Source organism: Carettochelys insculpta, chromosome 1 (genome assembly GCF_033958435.1).
Source record: "Carettochelys insculpta isolate YL-2023 chromosome 1, ASM3395843v1, whole genome shotgun sequence".
NCBI classification, from domain to species: domain Eukaryota; kingdom Metazoa; phylum Chordata; order Testudines; family Carettochelyidae; genus Carettochelys; species Carettochelys insculpta.
The window spans coordinates 239,716,227-239,734,142 of record NC_134137.1 but is presented as its reverse complement, the minus strand read 5'-3'; the positions used below and the strand labels follow the sequence as shown (position 1 = coordinate 239,734,142).

General features: G+C 40.5%; 1 protein-coding gene across 1 annotated transcript in view; it reads left to right on the top strand.

Annotated features, from left to right (window-relative positions):
• ANO2 (anoctamin 2) overlaps nucleotides 1-17,916 on the top strand; it is a 281,244-nt gene that overhangs the window by 130,556 nt on the left and 132,772 nt on the right. The window contains exon 13 of the mRNA XM_074983665.1: nucleotides 1,977-2,060. Coding sequence (XP_074839766.1) covers nucleotides 1,977-2,060 — 84 coding nt within the window. The remainder of the gene's footprint in view (nucleotides 1-1,976; nucleotides 2,061-17,916) is intronic.

Below are 17,916 nucleotides of genomic sequence, written 5' to 3'. Positions count from 1 at the left end.
AGAGTAGTTGCTGGGCCCGAGAGCCACAGGCTTCTTAAATACCTCAGAGACAACGAGAAGGGTCCAGGCAGTGCAGTAGCAGTAGAATTCTTAGCCCAGAACCCTTTTAGTTGCTGCTATTTAAGGGGCTCTTGGCTCCTGACCCTGATGTTGCTGAGGTAGCAGCAGGGTTGGGAGCCGCAGGCTTTTTAAACAGCTGCAGGAGCTTGAGGTGGCACAATAGCACCAGGGGCCAGGAGCATTTAAATGGCATTGAAATAGATTGTGTCTCCCGGACCCAGCTGCTACGGCACTGCCTGGCCGCTGCCTGGGGTTCCTGTGGCTATTTAAAAAACCTGCATCTCCTGATACCGCTGCTTCTCCGGCAGCAGGATATAAATCATATGTGGGCCAGAAACAGCCCGCAGGCAAGATTCAAGTGTTAGGCAGGCTGTATCTTGCCTGCCACTGCCTTAGGCTTTACAGTTCTATAGAACATACATTCACTTTTCTAGTACAACTTACCTATTGCCTCTAAACAGTTTTCCAATATAAACCTAACTCTGATGGTGGTGGGGGTGGCGGGGAGATCCAGCATTTCATGGACAATTTATTGCCAAGAGACTTTCCCTCATTTTCTGGACGCCTTTCAATTCAACCCCCTTCTATTTACAAAAGGGTTGCAAGTTTTTCTCTTTAGTTGCTATTGATATTCAGAGTGGAGCTATTTTGTCTCACTCTATTTCCATTAACTTTTCCTGAATGGTGCTATGGACATTTACCAGTTTTGTGTAACCACCTGGCCTGGGAGACTCTTCTGCCTGTCTGATCACACACTATCCTGCCATGAGGTAGAGCTGAAGTTTTTGAGCACATTACTCTATATGCACAAAACCATACATTCTTCAGAGCATTATGAGAGAGGTATGCATGCTAAGTAAGTTAAGAAAATTACATTTTCATAAAAGACTTTACTTGACATGTTTTTATAGCACAATAACACAGTACACAATCAGCTAATACAACTTGTTCCTTGGAGTTCAAAACCTATTCTCTCTGAGGTGCCTGACTGTTTTTATTAGCAAATAGATTTTGTGACCAGGCTGGTAACTTTTTGTAACAGTTTTACCAGGCTTAATGGCATTGCTGGAGCACTGTACCCCCTAAAATGGGCATAAGTGGATTGGACTGGTAAATTGTCAGAGAGGATGCTGTTGTGGAGAATGCTCACTATACTTTTTAGTAGTAAATATCGGTATTTTAAGGGCTGTTTACTTTCCCTTAAAGGAAGGCAGTTGGCTTGATATTGCCCTATTCAGGAAGAAGGCCTCTGGCACCCACCACTCAGACCTTCCACTTTCACATCCACTGCTGTGTGTTCTGATAATAAAAGGCAGTACTTACCTCTAAAGCATAAACTAGCATATTTTAAGATGTCTAAAAGGGCCATCCAATTCTCAACTTCTTTGATCTGCACCCCACAAAATAGCTGAAAAATTTTCTAGTGAATCAAATCCCACAACCCTTGCCAGCCACAAAAGATTTTGGAATGATTTTGAGGCTATTTTGTGGGTCAGGAGTCAAATACAATTGAGAACTACCTATGTTATGTATCAGATATGTTATGTATCACCTAAATTATGCTATATCTAAGTTTTGTATAGCATGTATATTATAGTGTGAATAACTCAACATGTTTAGAATTTTGCTTCTTTTACAGTACCCAACTTTACGGAGAATATTTTTTAATATATTCTTTCTCCCTTTTCACCATCAAAAATGCACCAAGGAACATGTAAAGGTTTGACTAACTTTTCCATTTAGATAAACTCATGAGTGTTTGATCTCAGTTCTTTGTGGCTGTGTACTCATCGTGTTTTATCATTTCACAACCGAGGAACTATGTCTCAATGTATTTGTGGTGTTTTCATATTGTGCCAGTAATCAGCTTTGAAAACCTTTTGCCATAGGCGTGATTTGATTTTGACTTGTTTCAGGAACATCCCAGGCCAGAATATGAAACCAAAGTGCGAGAGAAGAAACTCAGAAATGAAACTAATGATAAGGATGACACAGATGAGGTAAGACACATGGATTTATTTCTGCTTTTCATTTGCTATTCGTTCACATTTTGTAGGCATTTCTGTGTCTGCCTCAGTTTTGCTCAGGAGGTCAGTTTGTAGAATGGTCTCATCAATGCTGTTTGCCTGTTTTCCAGTCTCTGATGGTACATTGTGATGGCTTAGTCCTGTGCATCTCTGCTGCATTAGTGAACATTCTTAGGACCCTCATGTGCTTACACTGTGTGAGGTATCCTGTCTCAGAAGGCGGAGAGTGTGTAGTGTGGGTTCTACAGAGGAAAGTAGTGATTGATCAGGAATAATGATGGAATCAATGATCTGGTGTTTGAAACTCTTCCAGGAGGTGAAGTGTCCTACAGTGGGGCATTCCCACAGCATATGTGGGAACATACCACTCTTCCCTTTCAGTGTTTGTCTGCTGAGCCCACTCCTCGTCATGCAGGGGGAAAGCTCTTGTTGACATTTTGTATTATAGGCAGTGTAAAGAAGCGCGTGTGTGTCGGGGGGAAGTAAAGGAGGGGAATGTTTTTATTTTTTCTTCTTTTTGAAGTTCAAAATGAAAAACAGAAAAATTTCACCAAAAAGCAGCGCTTTTCCTATTTTTAAAAATTGAAATTTAAGGGAAAAAAACTGCCAACCAGTTCTACGTTCTGTGTATTCCGTTCTGGATTATTGAGATGAACTCTTTTTGGATGATACTTGAATACCACTCAGAAAAATGCCCGTTAAATTACAGTGGTGCAGATTCAGGCCAGGCTCGCCAATGGGGGCAGAGGGGCAAAGGGGAGAATTGTGCTGAGTCCCGGAGATTTTAAAGGGGCCCAGAGCTCCTAACTACTGCCAGCCTGGGCCCCTTTGAACAGCCACTGGAGCGCTACTCCACAAGGCTCTGAGGGCTGCAGAAGGGGAAGGGGTGCTCACAGCAGCCCCAAGGGCTGACAGCCCTCAGCCCCCTCCCTTCCACCCTCAGACCCTCCCCTTCTGTGTTATGGAGCTGCTCCCGCATCTCCTGGAGCACACGGTGGCTGTCAGCCCCACTGGTTAAGGCATCTAGGCCAATATGCAGAGGCCCATTTCCTTAGCAGTCTGATTTGGAGTCTGTTACAACCCAGATTGGTTCCTACATGTTTCCAAGTACAGTCCAAGATATTGCCTATGGTCTACATTGTGTGTCATTTTCACTGCAACAGCTGGAGTTAGTACACCTGAGTTACTGAACTCCAGCTAGCCCAGCTTAAGTGAGAGCAACCACACTTAAAAACAACATTGAGTAACACAGATTTGATTTGCAGAGCAGCACAGAATGAATGGATTAGCTGCCAAGAAGCTGTTGTAACTCCCGTTGCTTCATTACCACTGCGTGACTAGCTGGAGCTTTAGAATCACTTCATGCCATGCTCTTCAAGGTAGCTTGAGCTTAAAGTACTAGTTAGAGCTGGAAATTTTTGTGTACGGATGGGATTCTGACTAAGGGTAACATTTAAATTACAACTTGAGCTAACTGGACTTTTAAGACACATTTACTCTGCAGTAGGAAGTGTTTTTCTCAGCATAGGTAGGTAGACACACATTAACTGTGCTTGCATTAACATCCTAAAAGTAGCAGTCTAGCTGGCAAAGAATAGGCAGTGGCTTGGGCTAGCCACCCAAGTAGAAACCCTCCCAAACTTCCTGGGTATATAGCGGGACAGTCAGCCTGAGCCACTTATCCCAGCTACATTGCTACTTTGAATGTCCTCGCTCAAGCAGAGTGGGCGCCAGTCTGCCTAGCTGTGCTGGGAAGTATTCTCTCAACGGTAGCTAATGTTAGACTGCTTCTTTTTCCATCTGTTGCCTGGTCTACTGAGATCCTTTTGGACTCTCATACTGACAAAAGTCTCTCTCATGTGCCTGAGACTGGGGATAAGGAATTCTCAGGGGGTGGCTTTGACTGCAGAATCTGCAAACCCATTGATCTGATACAGCCAGAATTTTTCAACCTACAAGAAATGATCAAACAGCTGCATACCCAGGTTGTTTGTTTTCGTTTGGTTTTGTTTTCGTGAGTGGGTGGTTTGGGGGATTTGGGTTGCCCGGGTAGCTATTTATTTTGCATTAGGTAACATTGGCTGAGGCATGATGGACAGTTCGAATAGGAGAGGCAGACCCCACAGAGAATGGGAAGATGACGCTGTGGATTGGTGTGGAGCTCCTCTGCAGAAACTACGCCACTCCGCGCTGGGCAGGTAAAGATGGAAGGAAATAGTGAAGGAGGCATCAGAAGCCAATGGACGCTGAGCCCATGAATGGTGGTGGTGATGATGATGATGATGATGGTGATGAAGATGAACTCCAACACAGATGGCTAACAATCTGGGTCACTGGTCCCACTTTAAATGCATTCCAATGTACAACTTTCACAATTCTGAGGTGTGTTTAACTTTTCTGGCTGTTTCAGACCTGAAAGCAAGTATGCATTCTCATTCCCCTCTTGTGAAAGCCTGACTGAGGTCTATTTCCCAGGCATTCATAAATCTCTGAAGACTCCCTGAATTAGTCTTGGCTAAATGTAGCTTATATTGGAAATGTGTCCAATTTTGAGATTGAAGGAGCCTCCTACCCTGCTTATATGCTGAAAAGAAACAATGCCTGACATGGAGATAACTCCAGAATTCAGGTCTGGCCAAATCAATTTGATGTTGCAGCATATGAAGGAACTTAACTACTCCCTTTTTCCTGTAGATAATCGCTGAGTTCTTTTCGTGTAACTAAGGAGTCAGCCAGCCAGATAAAATTAACTGCCATCTAATGGGCCTGATCCAATGACCATTGAAGTCAATGGAAAGATTGCCAATGACTTTAATGGATGTTGGATCTGGCCCAGTGTGAACAGGGAGTGTTGCCAGACAGGAGCTCAGACACAGAGCATGTGAAGCTTTTCCATGAGGCACTGAGCAGTTTTCTGAGCATCCTTGGTGAGGGATTGGACACTATAATAGGTAAATAAAGAAACGGACATGTGTCTCTCTTGTTTAAAGTAAGTGAAAATTTGAAAATAAGGGAAGGAGCGATAGGGTACAAATTACATTTTTGTTGTGGCCAGGATGAGCCAGGGAATTAGCCAGCTTAAATGGGGAGAGGCTAGCTGCCTGAGCATTAACGTTCAGAAATAAAGTCATTGTAAAATAAAACAAAATAAAATAAAATCAGACCATAGGTCAGAATCTAAGAATCTACTTAAAGAGAAGGAAGCACACAAATTGGAGGAATTCGTTGGAAATTTCCTTTAAAAATATGTGGGTTTTTACACAAACACACACACAAAGTGCTATGTTACACACATACACACAGTGCTATGTTACACACACACACACACACACACACACACAGAGTGCTATGTTACTTTTTCTCCCAGTGTGAGTTGTAGAATTGCTCTCACTTTCTAGAGAGGAAAGGTGATATTAATTTGCATCATCCAGCTGGATGCCTTTTCTTTATGAGCCCAATCAAGTCAACTTGTTGCTTGGCCATGGTTTCACTGGGACAAACAAAGCCAAGTGTGCCTTTCTCTTTAGGGAAGATCAGCATCTCCTTAGCTCCATGCTTTGTCCATTTGGTACGGGTTCAACTTTGGAAGTTGCTGATTGTCTCTGGAGAGATGCTGAGAACCTTGATCTCACATGCATTGTGAGAGCATTGGTGTCACCGTCACACTGTCTGGAATGGATTACGACTGAGGGTATCAGCTTGAGGCAAACTCTCAGAAACCAGGTCACACATGCCAAACTGGTTGTAGAGTTGTATATTAGGACTGGCAGAGCTCTAAGGAGGGTCATCCAGTCCAACCTCCTGTTCAAAGCAGGATTAACCCCTCCTGAATCAATTACGTATATACTGTAATTCGATTTCACCAATGCAGTAAAAAGTGTAAACTCCCAAAATATTCATATAGTCTTATAAATGAAGTCACAGACAGTCCCCCCTGGATGCACCAATCTTTTTTGCCACCCAGATAAAATGGGCTATGTGATAAATGGTCACGTTCACCAAAAAATCAGAACATATTCTGGTTACTTCTGGTTGCAAGAGTCCCGTCTCTTACCCCAGGTCAATTTGTACCATAGATGTCACACCAGAGACAGTGCTATTAGCTCATCCTCTAATACATTAACTAAAGATTTATTGACAATGAAAGAGAATTGAGAGTTTATTTATAGGTTAAAATTAACAGGTATGCATACACAAATGAGCTTCTGTCTAGGATTCAGAAGTTGACAGAGTTGTAGTAATACATCAGTTCAAAGCATCTTTTGGAGCTAACAGCCAGACAGCAAGGGGATCTCTTTACTTATGTTTAGGAATCCTTGCCCTTCAGAGTCCAGTTATCAGAAAAGAGATTAAGTTTCTCCTTGTCAGGGATTTTAACCCCCTTCATTCCAGCTATTAAAATTGATGAGTTCATCCATAGGACTCCCTTTCTGGGAGTTAGGGATGCAGTCAAAAATAAAAATAAAGATACACATATAGTGTCCATCTTAACAAATTATGTTAAATTCAAAGCAAGGTTTTCTCACTACATGCCGTAACAGACTCCTGGCCAAACGCTTAGGTGAGGACCCCTCTCTTAGTTCTATGCTGCATTGTGTGCCCTTTAGGCAATGGATGCTCTTGGGGTATCTCCTCTTCCATTTGCAAGTGGGAATATGGTGAGAGGCAGACTATAGAGACAAGAACTCCATGCTACTTTTTGCTGACGTATATTTTTATTCATGTTACCATTCCTGCCCGGGTATGTTCATTTAGCTGGTAATAGCTTATTGGCCTTGTTTATATCTGGCTAAGGTATCAGATTATCTCTGAGGATCTAAGATGGCCACTCCCCGGACTTGAAATATGTGTTACTAGCACCATAGAGCAGTGTCTTATAATTTGTATACAAAGTTGCCACCCACATGCTACCAGGACAATAAAGACCAGCAAATTATGAGTTTTCAAATTATAGCCCCACTGAGCCTGCTTTCCCTGACTGCCCAGTCACCTTGCAACCCTGTCTTATGTCTTGTTGAGCCCAGCTCTTTAGCCTGCTTCAAATGAGACACAGGGACAGGGCCACACCTCTCAGGCTGCAGACTTAGTTTGACAGCTGTGAAGTATGAGACCTTTTCCGAGCACTCAACTACACAGCACTTCTGATAGCTGAACCCTAGCTAAATCTATCTTACATTGTATAAAATTCCGTATGGGATAAAGCTCATGAAAATTCATGTTTCTACATGTAGAGAGTCAGAGGGACAGGCACCTTGTCCCTGTCCCACGGTAACAATTCTTCATCCTAGATTTATTAATAAACAAAAGTGATTTCATTAAGCATAATAAGTAGGATTTAAGTGGTCATACGTGTTAGCACACAGAACAAAGTAGGTTACGAAACAAAATAAAGCTAAGCTTAATACACTAAAGAATCTAGTTACATGCAATATCTCACCCTAAAAAGTTGTTCTTATAATCTTTACAGACTAAATATCCATCCAGCCTAGGCCCAGTTCCTACCCTCATCCAGTTCAGACTTTTTTTCTAGAAGTCATTTTGGTAGGGGAAGCCAGGGATAACCGAAGACCAGGATTACCTCACTCTTCACCTTTGCATAGGTTTTGCAAAAAGTGAGAATTCTTCATGCTCTGTCTGAACTTCCCCTCTGCTCTTGCGCAAATTTCAGCATCCAAGATGAATGAAAACTACAATAGAACTACAATAGAATCCCAATACGGGATCCTAGTCTACCATGTAGCAAGTAAAATAAACAATTTAATTCCCTGCAGGGTGGTATAACCAGTAGGAGTTTAAACCACATTGTCTTTCATCAAGACTTATGCTCCTAAGCACCTGAGTGTCTATTGAGAGTAGAATGGAGGTTTCTGTATAGTTATTCAAAAGGCAAGGCTTTTCATTTGTATTTGTTTGCAGGGCTGTTTAATAAATGTGCAGGGGGACAGCAGGTAAGGGGGTTGAAGAGATACACTCACACACTTTGTAGAACTAGAAGAGACCTTGGGGGATCATTGAATCTAGTCTCCTGACCTCTTGGCAGGACCACACACCATCCTACTTTTTTTCCCTATTTGCCCTAGATGGCTCCCTCAAACAGTAAGCTCACAACCCTGGGTTTGGCAGGCCAATGCTCAAACCATTGAGCTATCCCTCACCGCTACCTGCAAATCCATCTCCCCTCAGAATACTCAGAAAGTTTCAAAGCTTTGAGCTGTTTACAGGCAGCAAAATGTTTATTTAATTACCTTACCAGAATGATTTTTTCCTCTTTCCTTCAAAAATGGCTTTCCCCCCCATCCTCCTCGCCGCCCGTGTCTCTTCTTCAGAAACACCAGATTACTATGGTTTGAGTTGCAGTTTGCACATTTTAGGATTGGAAATATCACTATAGACTAATAAAAAGGTAAAATCTCCACTTCTTTTATGGGCCATTCACCATGTGGTTTTTAGCTTCGGAGAGTCTTGAGAAATTGACGATGATGATGATGATGATTTTTTAAAAATACAGAATGGCTATTTTACATATTTTTGATGTTTAAAAATGCACATTTTCTCTCCCTCAGGAGCCTGTACTATTGTACTCACTGTGAAGTCACTAGGGCTACGTCTATATGACAGCCCTGTTTCAAAATAGCCATTTTGAAATAACACAGCCTGACACAAAATGTATCCTGAAATAGCACCCAGTTATTTTGAAATAGCATTGCTATGTCCATAGCGGTATTTCAAAATAGTGCCTTTAGAGCCCATTATGGCCTATTTCAAAATAGGCGTTATTCCTCAGGAAATGACATTTACTGGAATTGAAATAATGTGCCTACTATTTTGAATTTATTTCAAAGTAGCATGTGTGTCATTCAGATGCTGCCAAAGTTATTTCAAAATAACAGCTGTTATTTCGAGATAACTTGGCCATGTAGACATAGCCCAGCTGAGCAGCTTTAGCATGATGGATGACGTCAATGTACAGGTTTCTGAGTGGTCTCTAGCTCAGTACTTCAAGTCTGATGACCCAGAAGCTAGGGCACAGGGCCTTGTCAAATTGACAGTGTAGCCCTTTCGATTTCCTGGATTTGTGTCAAGGTAGAGGCCTCTGTAAAGCATCTGTAGCTTCCAGGTTTTATGTGACTACCCTAGAATTCTCTGAGATCTCTGTATCAGCACATGTAGAATGGTAATCAGATGTCAAAGAACCAGTCTCTGTGAAGTCATTAGGGGTCTGATGTCAAGAAATGCATCTGTGATATCACCAGCATGAGTGTTCAGCATCTCCACTGGGATCTCTGGAGACTTTGGGTCAGTAGCTGTGAGCTGGTGGGGTAGAGCTTATTTAAAAGCATAGATCTCCAAAAGGAGTGATCTATTTCTTGTTCTGGTGATGCTTTTACTGTAAGTTTATATGAATGTTTATATGTGTGATGCAGTTCCTGCTTTCCTCACTCCTACAAGCAGGCCTAGCAACATTTCTGGGGCAACTTCTATGACTAACGTGAGCAAGATTTAGTCACGAGTGCATCATATTTCAGAAGAAAGTCAATATAGGTTACCTTACCACCCTCTTGCAGCTTAGCTTGCAAATACATGCCTGCTATTTCCCTGAAGCTCACAAGTCATGAGTCAGTCCAATGCTTTTTGAGAGGTCAGTAAAGGTACATTTTATGGTTTTCTTATACGTTAGCTGGAAAGGAGAGAAATAAATTCATGAGTGTAAATTTGGTGAGGACAGGAGTAGACAGATGTTGTTGGATCCTAAACTAAAATTAGACCCTTTGGGCCAAATTCAGTCCTTCAGTATACCGGAGTGACCTCACTGATTCTAACAGGAGCTCATCTGCTTAAACCAGGGTTCAATATACTTCTTCCAGCAGTCTGATGTTGAAGTCATTAACCCTAATGGGAGTTGGAGGTACTCACAACTATTAAGATCGGACCTTTAACTAGTAAACATGTGAGTCACTATACCCTAACACCAACTTTTAAATCAGCCTTATTAAAGTGAGTGATGTAAATTAAGGTATTGCAGAGGTAATGTATTACTTGCCCAATGGGGATTATGTTATAGAAAATTCCATTCATAAAAACACTTGTTATAGTATTTAATCTTCTGTGATGAACAAAGAAGAGATGTATGTCTACCATGTACTGTATGATTCAGGATGCTTTATTATACTTAATAAATATTTAATTGGCTGTATTGAAACTGGGGAAGAAACTGTGAGCGTAGGTAGTCCTTTACAAAAGATTGGTGTGAAATTTACTATTACAAAAATACCCTAAGGTCTTTTTGTTTCCAAAGAAAACTCATTTAAAGTTAAAGAAGCTAAAACGTATGCACTAAATGCCTCAGGTTAAATAGCAAACAAACAGTTAGTCATTACAAATAATTGCATGCACTTAAAAAGATAACGTTAAGCTCTAAGGGACTGATTTTGAAAAGTCTTATGTGACCAGTCCCATTGTAGTAAATGGAAATATTTGTCCCAGTAAGGACTTCTTATGGAAGCAAAGGTTCACAGTGTCAATCTTGATGTAGTTCCAAGTTAAGTGACTAAAAGATTTTCTTTTGGTTAGGGTGAGAGGATAGATGACGTATATAAGTGTGTATGCGCATTCCTGCACATATCTCTTCTGATATAGTAATGTGGGAAGAAGAGTTGTAAGTGGTATGTCAAAGCAGTTAATCATTTCTTTACTGTTCTTCATCTAGTGCCTTTGAAGTTCTTGTTTAGAAAATTTTAATATAAGTAGTGTGGTTAGAAATTTTTAAGCAATAGAAATTTTTCAGAGTATCATATCTGGGAAATATTAAAAATTGTTGAAACATGCTTCCCATGGATCAGCAATCAGCTTGTTTCTGTATTCATGCAATGCTAAGATTATGAATTTAAATGTATGCAAGTCAGCAATAAAAGAATTAGGCCCTGTTCTGTAAACACACAGATGGACTAGCTGCAATTCCCATTGGACTCTGTAAAAAGTAGCAGTCCTAAAACAAAGAAATTTCGAAAATCAAATGGAGAGAGAAATCTCTGAGCTGCAATTTATTTGCAAATTTGACTCCATCAATCAAGGATTAAACGGAGACTAGGAGTGGCTGGCCCGTTACAAAAGCAGCTTCTCTGCCTTGAGTGTTAATATCTCCCCATTAGACTCTGACGATGGGCTACATCCCCCTGTCTGATCTGGCCCTCCCTTTTACTGGGATCCCACTCTTTAAATAACCCCTTGGAGCCCGTGCCCCACTCGTGCATCTGAAGAAGTGGGTCTTTTCCCACAAAAGCTTATGCTTCAAAATATCTGTGTCTATAAGGTGCCACAGGACTTCTTGTTGTTCTCGAAAATACAAACTAAAACGGCTACCTCTCTGATACATAACATAAGACAGTGTAGATGAAAACATATACATTTTGGCCTCTCTGTCTCTGAAAAATCTTAGTAGCAATTTTTCACTGAATAAATAAATCTAGTTTACGTTTTGCTGACCTGATTCACCACTACTTTACACCAGTCCTATGCTGATATAACATCACTAAACTGAAAGGAATTGGAGTGAGCCTGTTTGTCCTTTCTGAGGCTACATCTGCACTAGAGGAAAAGATGGATTTTAAGGTACTTAGCTCAATTTTACATTGTGACTGTCTTCACGGCAAATACCATTAGGTTGATTTTAAGGGGTGCTAAGGTCAACTTTCTTGCCTTCCCCCCACAGGCAGTCATACTGGGCAGTCATACTGCCTGGCTCAGGAATTATTGGGACAGCAGCAGAATGTGCCTGGGGGACATAAGGAGTACTCTCACTTGTAGGAAACTTTTTCCAATTACACACTGCCAAAAAACCCAAAATGGAATGGGGCTGAAGGAACTGTGGGACAGGTGCCCACAATACACTGCTGCAACAGTCGAACTTGAGCAATTTGATGAGGACACACCAAGTTGACTTTGTGAGCAGTTGTGGACACTCAGTTCAACTTTATAAAATGCGGTGGTAAGAAGTCAGTTTTAAAAAATCTGGCTTTATTTTGCAAAGCAGATGTAACTTCAGGTCCATTAATTTAAGAGTAACTTCCTTGTTCCTTCGGTTCTGTTGGAACTCTTGTATTCCGCTGTTGAAGATACTGTTTTTCTTTACTAATGAAAGCAGAATGGATTATATGTATTGTGATGATAAATGACCTGTTGGGGTTCAGTAATGTTTGTACCACAGTCACAGTCTTGTAAGTCAGCTCAGTATAATAAAATATATCACCGATATCAAAAAGGCATTTGACTTGTTTGAGCAGATGCCTCTTAAATCAACCCTTGGAGATGAGGAAGTCTTGATTTGAGCAAAGTTTCAGGACATAGGTATCACATCTTAATGAACATTAGTCTGCCATAATAAACATTATTGTTTCTGTCAGAGGTAGCTTTGAAATTAAAAGAGAGCATAGCCAGGACTGTTGTTTATTGTTCTTATTATTGGGGCTAGTTATTAGGTCATCAGTTCAGGAAAGCATGCCTTTTCCTGATAGCACTTAGCAGGTGCTCAACTGTAATCACATAACTGAGATTTAGGCACATGATTAAAATCTAAGATGTGCTTACTTGATGTCCTGAATAGGTAGGGACATTAAGCATATAGAATCATAGACTTGTAGGATTGCAAGTGACCTTGGCAGGCTTCTAGTCTAGTCCACTCTGCTCAACACAGGAATACATTTTAACTGGGTCACTCCAACAGGTGTTTGTCTAACCTGCTCTTAATAATCTCCAATGATGGAGATTCCACTATCTTCTTAGGCAATTTATCCCACTTCTCAACTATCCTGACAATTCAGACTTTTTTCCTAATATCCAACTTAAAGCACCCTTGCTGCAATAATATCATTGCTTCTCAGCCTACAGTTAGAGGTTAAAGAGAATACTTTTCTCTCAGCTTCTTTTTACAACCTTTTATTTGCTGTCTTCAAGTCTTCTCTTTCCCATACTAAGCAACCCCATTTTTTAAACCTGCCCTCATAGGTTATGTTTTCTAGAACTTTAATCTTTGTTTTTCTCTTTTTTGTACACTTCAATTCATCCATATCTTTCCTGAGATAACTGGACACAATGCTCTGGCTGAGGTCTAATCAGTGAGGAGTAGAGTAAAAGAACTACTTTTTGTGTCTTGCTTACCACATTCTGGCTGATCCAGCCCAGAATAATATTTGTGTTGGATTTTTTTTTGTAACAGTGTAACACTGTTGACTTATATTTAACTTGTGAACTTGTGATCCATTATGACCCTCAAATCCCTATCCACAGTACTCTTTCCTAGGCATTCTTGTCTCATTTTGTATGTGTGCAACTCATTGCTCTATCAATGTGGGGTACTTTGCATTTGTCCTTTTTTAATTTCATTGGCTGTGTCTGCACCGACAGTCTCTGTCGGCAGAGAAACCTCAGTAGTAACTCTGTTGACAGATCACGTCTACACATAAAAGTGGCTCGAAAGAGCAAGCCACTCTGTCAAGACTACCCTGCCCTCTCTCAACAGAATGGCTGATGGGAAACTCTGCAAACAGTGCTGCCCGGGAACTGGGGGCCCACTCTGTCAACAGAAGTGTCTATGAAGGCACTCTGTTGAGAAAATACTGATCAGGGAGAGGTATATCATTTCTGACTGAACTGTTGAGTTTTATTGACAGACTCTCGACAGAGCATTGTAGTTGTGTAGATGTTCAATGAGTTTTGTTTACAAAAGCCTAGTTTTGTTGACAGAGGCTATGTGTATAGACGTAGCCATCTTGTTTACTTCAGACCATTTCTGCCATTTGTCCAGATCATTTTGAATTTTAATCTTGTCCTACAAAGTACTTGCAACCCCTCCCAACTTGGTCTGCAATTTATGTATACTTCCTATACCATTATCTTAATCATTGATGAAGATAGTGAATAAAAATGGTTCCAGAATGGATCTTTAAGGGACCCCCATTGATATGCCATTCCAGCTTGACTGTGAACCACTGATTACTTTATGGGAGCAGTTTCCCAACCGGTTATGAGCCTACCTTATAGTAGCTCCATCTAGGTTTCTTTTCCCAGAGGCCATGCAAGACACTATCAAAAGCCTTATAAAAGCCTCACTTCATTTCCGGGTACTGAAGTTAAGCTAACAAGGTTCTCCTTTGTCCACGTTTTACAGAATGGTACTGTATTTGTCTTTTTCTAATCCTCTCAAATGTCTCCCATCTTCCATGACTTTTCAAAGATTATCATTAGTGGGCTCACTGATCTCCTTGAATGTTCTGGGATGTATTTTATCAGGCCCTGGTGACTTAAGACATCTAATTTGCCAAAGTAATTCTTAACCTGTTCTTTCCCTGTTTTAAGCCACTGATCCTACTTCATTTTCACTGGCATTTATTAAGTTAGATGTCTAGTTGCTACTGAACTTTTTAGTGAAAACTGAAACAAAAGACATTTAGCACTTCTGCCATTTTCATATTTTATTTATTTCCCTCTTTGAGTAATGGGCCTACTCTGTCCTTTTCTTTCTCTTGCTTCCAATATATTTGTATTTGCTTCTTAAGTATTTTCCTGAACTAATGCCTAAGCCTCTTTCTGACAGCAGGAAGACAAGTGCTTATATCTTTGGTATTCAACTGATTGGAGACTCACTCCTCCAGGCTTCATTCTTCACTCTTGGAAGTTAGTGCAAGTTTTGCCAGTAAGTAATAAAATGTTAGGCCTATGTCTGCAGTTTATGCAGATAACTACTATTAGGTTGTACACAAGCCAGAGACTATAATAACAGTTTAGAGAATTATAGTGAAGTCATAAGCTAGAAAGTAAATCTCCAGAAGTCTGTGGAGCTTCCACTTTTATAGAGATACTTAAATATATGACAAGCTAACTATTATTTTTGTTTTGCAGTATCCTGGTGGCAGATCCTTGCCTCTTAGAGTGTGTATTCCACCTTCTGTTGAGTGTATTTATAAGGCAAATTTCATACTATTAATCTCCAAAATGAAGACAGAAGCTCAGATTTGGAATAAAGTTGACCTGAATTGGCTTTAGATACTGCATTCAATTATACTGTTTGCCAAGAATTTTTAATTTGATCCATATTACAATCCTGTCTGCATTTTCAAAGAAATAAACTGCACTTGTGTTAAAATCCTCTGGGCATTTAATGCCCCCAGATTGAAATTGCATATACACTAGACTTGAAGATCTAGAAAAGTAATTTTGGCTTCCTCCGTTTTCATAATACCATGCACACCTATTGAATGAACTTAACCATTGGTCCACTGGTACTCCTAGCCTATTGCAGAGACGGATGAAGATTATTCTATTTGAGACCTGTTGTATTAATTCAGACCAATATGAGCCAAAGGTGTTAACATAAATGAGTCACTGTCCAAAGTTAGAGTGTTAAACAAGGTTTGTAGTCTGATGTAAGAGAACTCAGCCTGCCTGGTACTGTGCGGAACACTCTACCAAACATCTTATAACTTTCTATTAAAGACCCAGAAAAGAAGGAAAAACAGTTATAGAATTTGAAATTCAAGACTTTTTCCTTTTAAAAATATCCCTGGTTCCCATTCCATTTAGTTAGCATTATTAGCAGGGGAAAACCTGTGTTTGAAAGTCTTTTAAATGACATTCAGTATGGTTTTAACTGTGTTCTTTGGGGAAAAGAAAGGAGTTAGTTGAGATGGACTGGAGCTGTGGTTGTTGCTAGTGTTAAAGTCTGATTATGTTTTCTCGCAGTTGGTGTTTGGGATTCAGCTAAGCCAGTAGAGGTATCAGTGTCATCTGGGACCTTTCTCTGGCCTGATCTGGTCAAGGTAGCTCTCTAGATAAGCTGGCTGATGACCTGGGGGTCCTATGAGTCAGTGGAAGTGGCAACAATGTTATTGACGTTTGCACCAGTAGCCACTGTTTTCCCTAGTCTCTCTCTCTCTTTAAGGACTCCAGAAGAGTGTGGTGGCAGAATAGCCCATTCTCTCATTATTTTGTCCACCCATTAGGCCTACTTTCCCACACACCGATTTTGATTCACTGGTTTCTGGTTCCATGCCTTTCTTGTTTACTAAGGATGGTCTTAACACCATCCTTAAGTTCTATAAGTAGGCCTTTTTGTTTGGACTAATTCAGTTTTCTTTGTCCTTGTGTGCCTTTTTTATCAGCATTTGTTGTTATTGGTTATTGTGACATCTAATGCATTTACACTCACTTTTTACTGCTGACTACACAATTAGGGTAAATTTTTTGGCCCAGTTAGCACAATATGCCTCCTTGACTGCAAGGCTATCATGATACATCACACATCAGGGAACCTAGTCTGTCAACTGTTTATTCAAGAATGGCCCAATTCTGCATTGCTGAGGTCAGTGGGAACTTTGCCATTGACTTCAATAGGCACAGAATCAGGCCACTAGTTATCAACATGAAAGGTCAGATTCACTATTTCATTCATGTGTACTGTCAAAAGAGTGGAAACTTAAAGCTGGCTTTTCTGGCTGCATGGAGATTCTCCTTGGCTGGGGTAATTCGTGATTTCACATGACTGTCTGAAAAGCGTTTATGCCAGATCCCCTCCAGGGCCCCACTTTAGGGTGCATGAATGGTTTCCTGTACAGTAATTGAGCAGTATCATTTTAAATAATTTGGGAGTTGTCTGGTGGGCCTCCCTGTTTGTTTGTTTGTTTGTTTGTTTGTTTTTTTCCGCAGGTAAGGGAAAGTGGATGCAATTTAGTGCAGCAAGTGATAATCCCCTTTCAGCCACCAGAACCTAACAAAGTAGGAGGTATCTGTATCTAGGCCATGTATGTTTGTAGTAATTGAACAGTCATGGTTATTTGAAAACCAAGAGTGTCCATGTAGTTTTCTCATATTAATGCTGCACAGAGAGCATAGACACAAATGCTGTAGAAAAAAGGCCAGGAAGCTGCCATGTCCGCCTGATTCTTGGCTGCTTTAACACATAGGTGCCCGAGGAAGCCAAGATGAGAGAGAGCAGCCTAATGTTTAATGCCAGCTTGTCCCTTTTCCTTCTCTGGTCTTGCAACTCAAAACAAAGGAAATTCCCAAACAGAAAGCTGCAAGATACCATTAAAAATGTATCTAGGTATCAATCAAATTCATAGAAGGTTATTACAGTGTTATAGGTATAAAATAATAGTTTAAAAACCCATGAAATTCATAAAACCAAAAAAAGCAGTCTTCTAGCACCTTTAAGACTAGCATTGTTTATTAGGTGATGAGTTTTCATGGGACAGACCCACGTCTTCAGATCTGGAGAATACTGATAACTGAGAGGAAGAGAATTTAAAAGAAAAAAAGAGAAAATGAAAGAAAAAACTGACAAATCAGCTAGATAAGGCAGAAAGACGGGGGTGGGAGAGAAAGGAGCAGAAAAAAAGCCTCTACAAGTGTATATTAAGTTAAGTGGGATGCCTGTGCTCACTGAGAATATCAAAGGTGGGGAAATTGTCCTTGTAACGAGTAAGATAATTTACCTCTTTGTTGAGTCTGAGGTGATAGGTGTCAAACTTAAAAATAAATTCCAATTCAGAGGTCTTCCTTTGTAGTGTTAAAATCACTTTGTTTTTAAATGCACAACAATAAGTGTTGAATACAATGTCCTGCTAAATTGAAATGCTTACTTACAGGGTTATGTGTATTCAGGTTCCTAATGCCTGATTTGTGTCCATTCATTCTTTGGCAAAGTGATTGTCCAGTCTGTTGAGTATACATGGCAGAGGGGCATTGCTGGCACATGATGGCATATATCACATGAGTGGAAATGCAGGAATATGAGCCCCTGGTCATGTAACTGATGTGGTTAGATCCAGTGATTGTG